The sequence below is a fragment of the Entelurus aequoreus genome, linkage group LG09, assembly GCF_033978785.1.
Source record: "Entelurus aequoreus isolate RoL-2023_Sb linkage group LG09, RoL_Eaeq_v1.1, whole genome shotgun sequence".
NCBI classification, from domain to species: Eukaryota; Metazoa; Chordata; class Actinopteri; order Syngnathiformes; family Syngnathidae; genus Entelurus; species Entelurus aequoreus.
In genome coordinates this window covers 77,295,308-77,302,807 of record NC_084739.1, presented here as the reverse complement: position 1 = coordinate 77,302,807, position 7,500 = coordinate 77,295,308, and the positions used below count along the sequence as shown (strand labels likewise).

At 42.5% G+C, this 7,500-nt stretch overlaps 1 protein-coding gene across 2 annotated transcripts in view; it reads right to left on the bottom strand.

Moving 5' to 3' along the window:
- The window catches only part of abch1 (ATP-binding cassette, sub-family H, member 1), a 58,659-nt gene that overhangs the window by 7,993 nt on the left and 43,166 nt on the right, over nucleotides 1-7,500 (bottom strand). For both annotated transcript variants that reach the window (XM_062057851.1, XM_062057852.1), the window contains exons 16-17: nucleotides 6,863-6,951; nucleotides 1,164-1,267 (exon numbers count right to left, since the gene is read on the bottom strand). In XM_062057851.1, coding sequence (XP_061913835.1) covers nucleotides 1,164-1,267; nucleotides 6,863-6,951 — 193 coding nt within the window. The remainder of the gene's footprint in view (nucleotides 1-1,163; nucleotides 1,268-6,862; nucleotides 6,952-7,500) is intronic.

Below are 7,500 nucleotides of genomic sequence, written 5' to 3'. Positions count from 1 at the left end.
AATTTCCCCCCAACTTACTGACTTATACTCCAGTGCGATTAAAATATGTTTTTTTCCTTCTTTATTATGCATTTTTGGCCGGTGCGACTTATACTCCGAAAAATACGGTATATATCGGCGGGTTGTTGTGCAGTGCGGCCAATATACAGTATATAAAAATATTTATTTATTCGTAAATGTTGGTGGGTGCAGCTTAAACACTAATTATGGTGTGTTAAATTATTATAATAAATGAACATTCAATATGTTTAACAAAACTGTCAATGAAATTAAAGTGCAAATAAAAATAAAGCTTCACCACTTTAGTCATCATTTTTGCGCTTAAGAAACTTCTGTATGACTCAGGTTCATGTTGAAGTGCGAGTAAGTAGTGAGAGTAAATGGTAAATGGGTTATACTTGTATAGCGCTTTTCTACCTTCAAGGTACTCAAAGCGCTTTGACACCAGTTCCACATTCACCCATTCACACACACATTCACACACTGATGGCGGGAGCTGCCATGCAAGGCCCTAACCACGACCCATCAGGAGCAAGGGTGAAGTGTCTTGCTCAAGGACACAACAGACGTGACGAAGTTGGTAGAAGGTGGGGATTGAACCAGGAACCCTCAGGTTGCTGGACCGGCCACTCTCCCAACCTGTTCTTGAACAGGGTTTTTAAGACCGAAAGTCAAATCCACTTACAGGGACATTAACAACGGCAAAGGAGCAGACAGAGGGGCCTGTGTGTGTGTGTGTGCTCTTGAAAGAGGCGCCTCTGAACGAGACGTAATGAGTAGAAGTCTCATCACAATTAAAAGCTTACGGGCAAGCAAAAAATGGTTGCCAGCGGGACACAAAGTGAATATATGAAGCGTTTGTACACAGAGACATACGGACGCATATTTGGCACAATCTATTAGTTCGTAAACCGAAAAGTTCGCTCATAGAGGGGCTCGAAAATCGGGGTTCCAATGTACATAGTGTGGCGAAAAATGCAGCGTCAGCAAAATTACTGCAGTTTCAGGGACACGAGACACGACTTGTGCAAACAGAGTCATTCAAACGCGCTGTGTTTACGTGTGTGTGTGTGTGTGTGTGTGTGTGTGTGTGTGTGTGTGTGTGTGTGTGTGTGTGTGTGTGTGTGTGTGTGTGTGTGTGTGTGTGTGTGAGGGTCTCGCACCTTGAAGACTAAGAAGATGAAGAGCAACATGAGAATGATCTGGACACTGATGACCAGCAGCTGGGAAAAGAGGTGAGCCAGCATCGTCTCCATCGAGCTGACACCTGCCGGACACAAATATTGTTTCATATCAAACACACAAAGTAGAATTTGTAGCAGAAGTGTTTTTTAACATAAAATGAGTACCGTATTTTCCCGGACTATGATCCCCTATATTTTTCCTACGCTTTGAACCCTGCGGCTTATAAAACGCTGCGGCTAATTTGTTTTTTTTCCTTCGTTAACTGCCATAATTTAAACTTTTTTAAATATTTTTTTTATGTTTATCTTTTATAATTGTTGTTTTTATCCAATTGTTTTTGTTTTTGTACGGTGTGCTTGAGTGCCAAGAAATGCGCCTTATAAGTAAAATGTCGAGATGTCCGATAATATCGGGCTGCCGATATTATCGGCCGATAAATGCTTTAAAATGTAATATCGGAAATGATCGGTTCGGAAATTATCGGTATCGGTTTCAAAAAGTAAAATGTATGACTTTTTAAAACGCCGCTGTGTACACGGACGTAGGGAGAAGTACAGAGCGCCAATAAACCTTAAAGGCACTGCCTTTGCGTGCCGGCTCAATCACATAATATCTACGGCTTTTCACACACACAAGTGAATGCAATGCTTACTTGGTAAACAGCCATACATGTCCCACTGAGGGTGTACGTATAAACAACTTTAACACTGTTACAAATATGCGCCACACTGTGAACCCACATCAAATAAGAATGACAAACACATTTCGGGAGAAAATCCGCATCGTAACACAACATAAACACAACACAACAAATACCCAGAACCACTTGTAGCACTAACTCTTCCGGGACGCTACAATATAAATGTATTATTATTATAATAATGTTTTGTGTTCAACAAATAGTTTTCATAAAACACATGCAAAGACACTGAAAAGGTGTGCTATTGTTTGTGCTATGGCGCCATCCTTTGGACGAGTTCGCTCACTGCAGGTGCTGCGAGTTGAATGTCCACAGTATCGCCTACTGTTTCGTGCCTTGAACCGAATACCAGGTGCCGTTCCGTCTTATAATCGTCCGTAGTGTTTCGACTCGTTCCCGCATATACGGTCCCTTCCAAGGTTTCTCATTGTGCCCATTGGGTTGAGTTTTTTCTTGCACATTTGTGATAAAGGACTATATAAATAATTTTAATTGATGATTGATGTCAAATCCGTCTAGACTGGCTGCTGGGGTTTTGTTCCAGGGCCAGGTTTCTGCACTATACAGGAGGACCGAATTGACAGACGCCTTGGAAACTCTAAGCTTGGTCTCTCCGGAAACATCTCAGTGTCGCTACTGCAGGATGGAAGCTGCAAGGGCTCTGCGTTGGCGTACCTCTGGTTTCAGGTCACCGGTTTTAGATATTGTGGATCCAATTGGGCACAAAAAGGACCGGAGTATCATCGAACTGATGGACCACTGTTTCATGCACAGCTATAGACATCTCTGCGTAGCTGACTGGATGAGCCTGGAGGAAGATACACTCCCCCTATGACTTTGTTGGTTTCTCTGGACTGGACTCTCACATTATCTATGAATTTAACAAATAATTAATTTAACATTTTAATAACTGTACCCAGCAGGTCACCCTGGAAGGGGGGTCTCTACATCTGCGATCCTTTTTCAAGGTTTCTTCTGTTTTCTGTTTAGATCAGAGGATGTTGTTGTAAAGCCCTATAGGGCACTCATGATTAAGAGCTATGCGGGTAAAATTCGATTGACTGAACTGGAAGGCTGGTGGGTCGGGACCATCCCCAAGGAACGTAAGGCCGCAACACCACCTCTGGAGTGGTCCTCTTCATCTCAGCCCACGTCACCCCAGCTGTCTTTGCCTCCGCGTTGATATTCCTGCGCCAAGTCTGTCTTGGACGACCCACTTTCCGCTTCCCATGTGGATTCCAGTCTTGGGGATGTTTGAAGCAGCCTTGTGGAGAGTGTGGCTAATCCATCCGCATTTTCTTTTATGGATGTCATCATATTTGACTGGGGCTTGGCTGGCCCTATCCCACAGTTGGTTGTTGGAGATAACTTCCGAACACCTGATTTTGAGAATATTGCAGAGACATCTGTTGGTGAATGCCTGAGGTTTGTGGGTGTTAGTTTTGGTCACCCACCAGGTTTCTGAGATGTACAGCAGGACTGACTTGACATTGGTGTTAAAGATACAGATCTTGTTGTCCAGTGAAAGGGCAGTTTATCTCCATATTGGCCGTAGAGTGTTGAAGGCATGTCGGGCTTTGTTGATTCGGAACTTGATGTCTTCATCTGTCCCCCCTCTTTACTGACGATGCTTCCGAGGTATACTTCCATGATGTCTACCGGGTGCAGTCGTATTTGATCTTGCCGTTTGTTGTTTACTCCTCTCAATGTTGATTTTTAAGCTGGTCTTCTCTGCCACATCTGCAACAAGGCTCGCCTGTGGCAGAGAAGGCTGATGTCGTCTGCAAAGTCCAAGTCTTCGTGACGCTTCTCGAAGGTCCACTGTACACTAGTTTTCCTGCCCGCTGTGACCTGCCGCATTATCTAGGTAACTACTAGCAAGGAGATCATAGGGGACGAGACGGGTCGAGACCATCACCAATGTGCATAAGTTCAGTCTTGGTTCTGCTGACCTATAGGCCAAGCTTTTTAGCTTCCTTGTCGAAGGTGCTGAAGGCTTCTAGGAGAAGACCGGGTGTCTCTGCAAATAGTGCGGTGTCATCAGCATATTCCTGGTTGGTAAGTGCAGTGATTCTCAAACTGTGGTAAGTGGGCTCCATCTAGTGGTACGCCAAAGAATTTACCTATATTCAAACACAGTGTTACTGTTCAAACTATGTGTAATGTTACAGTGGCCCAAAATTTTAAATAAACTTGTTAAGCAAATTGTTTTTAATTAATTTCTCAAGCTTACTACACTAATGTATCTTAATGTTGCTTATTATGGTTGTACTTGGAGAGTCAGGTGGTACGTGGTGGATCAGTTCGCAGCCGAGTGTGAAGGGACTGGGATGAGAATCAGCACCTCCAAATCAGAGTCCATGGTTCTCGCCCGGAAAAGGGGGGAGTCCCATTCCCAGGTTGGGGAGAAGATCTTGCCCCAAGTGGAAAAGTTCAAGTACCTCTGAGTCTTGTTCACAAGTGAGGGAAAAGTGGATCGTGAGATCGACAGGCGGATTGGTGCAGCGTTTGCAGTGATGCGAACCCTGCATCGGTCTGTCGTGGTGAAGAAGGAGCAGAGCCGGAAGGCAAAGCTCTCAATTTACTGATCAATCTACATTCCCATCCTCACCTATGATCATGAACTTCGGGCTATGACCGAAAGGACAATATCACGGGTACAATCGTCCGAAATGAGTTTCCTCCGTCAGGTGGCGGGGCTTTACCCTTAGAGTTGGGTGAGACGCTCTGTCATTCGGGGGGAGCTCAAAGTAAAGCCGTTGCTCCTCCACATCGAGAGGAGCCAGATGAAGTGGTTCGGGCATATTGTCAGGATGCCCCCGGACGCCTCCCAGGGGAGGTGTTTAGGGCACATCTGATCGGTAGGAGGCCATGGGGAAGACCGAGGACACGTTGGGGGGACTATGTCTCCCAGCTGGCCTGGGAATGCCTCGGGATCCCCCGGGAGGAGCTAGACGAAGTGGCTGGGGAGAGGGCAGTCTGATCTTCCCTGTTTAGACTGCTTCACCCGCGACCTGACCTCGGATAAGCAGAAGAAGATGGACGGATGGATGCGTGGTGTTAGAAGTTTGAGAATCACCTGGGACATGTTGACACACCCTGGTCTTCAGGTGGTGGACGACGCAGTTAAAGAGGTCGGGGACAGCGACACAGACCTGTCTGAAGCCGCTAGCGATGGGGAACCATTTAGTCTCTACCGTCCGCACGCCCACAGCTCTCAGCATTATGGTATGGCTGCCTAAAGAGGCTGGTGATTTTGGAAAAAAATTTCAGGATATCCAAGAGTGATCCATGGTCCCTAGTGTCAAAGGGAGCTTTGAGGTCGATGAACGCGGCGTAGAAGTGCTGATCCTTCCGAAATTCCCTGGCCTTTTCCATGATCCGTTGAAAAGCAGAGATGTGGTCTGTGGTAGAGCTGTTGGGCATGAATCCAGCTTGTTCACAGCAGCGCCAACTTCTGGCGGCACGCAATACTCCGTAGAGTATGATGCGGGTGAGAAGTATTCCGGGTATGGCGAGTAGTGGGATGCCCCTGTGGTTGCTACAAATCAGGTGGTCTCCCTTCCCTTTTTCCAGAAGGGCAGAATAATGCACCGTCTCCAGTTTTGGACCCATACATCATTGCATCATTGATTATTTGTCAATGTTGTCCCCATCGCACTTTAGCATCTCAGCAGTGATGCCACATGAGCCAGGGACTTTATAAAGTATACACATTTGTATAAATAACTTCTTTTCGGACATGTTGGAACGTGAAACTGTTAACATGTAATGTAAACAATGTTCGAAACACATCAGTTTTGGTTTTTGTTCTTCTTCCTATTTGTTAGTAAACATGACTAAAACAATACTGACAATACAATTTAAAAAAATACAATATGTTTAGATAAGTAAGAATTTTCTTAATTAATTTAACTTATTAATTGTAATGTATGCTATTTATATTATTATATTATTTATTTTTTTCAAAATAATGGACATTTTTGTAAAATATATATATATGTATAATTTTTTTAATTAATCAATATTTCAATAAAATTATTTTTTTCAGTAAAATTGTGTTTCTATACCTTATGTCATGGTTGTCAAACTGTGGTACATAGGCTCCATCTAGTGGTACGCCAAAGAATCACTTGATTAATTGATTAGTGTTTTGTTTTTAAATATTCACAGTGTTACTGTTCAAACTGTGTGCAATGTTACAGTGGCCAAAAATATTAAGTATACTTCTTAAACAAAACCTCTGCCCTGTTTTTGATGACTACTTAGGCCTCCTACGCTACCGTAATTTAATGTTGGTCATTATGGTGGTACTTGAAGAGCCAAGTGTTTTCTAAGGTGGTATATTATGTGTATGTGCACTACAAAACGTGGTCATTGTAGCCATTAGTCCTGACTTCATTTTAATGAAAAAATAAAACAAATAAATCAACACAGATTGTAATTTTCCTTTTTGTTTTGTAGGTTAAAGTGTTTTATATATTGTACTCCTGGGTTAATGTTGCTGATCAATTCGAATGTATTATTATTTATTGAGTTTATTGTTTTCAGTATCAAATGGTTCAAGACGGTCAAAAATGATTAATTAAGGATTCACTTTTTTTTTCATTTCAGGAAAATTGATGCACTTTATTTCTCTGTTACAGACTAAAAGCAATGTTAATAAAGTTATTCTCAGTTGCAATTTAATTTATATTTATTTCTCTTGAATGTAAATGAGAATACAATGTTATGCAGCGGTTTTCTTCTTCAGAGGGAGGGCTTGATAGATATAATTGAGAAGCACTGTGCTAGTGACACCCTAAGTGATGTCTCCCTCTAGTGGCAGTTTGTCATATTACATCAGTTGGTCCCCTTAACTAACAGCGACTAAGTGCCAATATGTGCGAGGCAAATGTAATTCAGTGCCTTTAGTAATGCAAAATACAATCTTATAGAGCAGTTATCGACAGAATTTTCAGAACTTTGACCTCTTACCTGCGACCCAGCATCTGTAGAGAAGCCCCGCCTTCCTTTCCAGCACAAAGGAGAGGGCGGTCAGGCCCAAGGCCAAGTAGAAGGTGAGGCTGGAGGACGACAACAGGAAGAAAATGAAATGGCGGCTCTTTGTTCGTTTTCGCTTACGTCAGGGGTGTCAAACTGATTTTCACTGAGGGCCACATCACAATAATGGCTGCCTTACAGTGTACATTAAATTCATGTATAAGGCTTCATACAATTGCATATGGTCATTATATATTGTTTTACAAACTCTGCAGACAGTGTTTTTTTTACAACATATTACTATACATGGAACAATGGTACCACTGTTTTTAATGTTAAAATTCTGGCAACTGAGCATTGACATTGACATGACATTTTTTTAAAAAAAGGTAAAATCTATGGTTATTGTTTTTATTGTGAATGACTGTAAATCAGGGGTGTCAAACGTAATCAGGCCCGCGAACAGGTTTTATCCGGCCTGCGGGAAGAGTTTGCTAAGTATAAAAATGAGCCGAAATTTTTAAGTGAAAGAAACTGCTGTTCCAAATGTGTCCACTAGATATCGCAATAGCAATTATTTGTATCTTTGTAGATTATGCTACATATGTAAAAAAAAAAAAAAAAACACATGT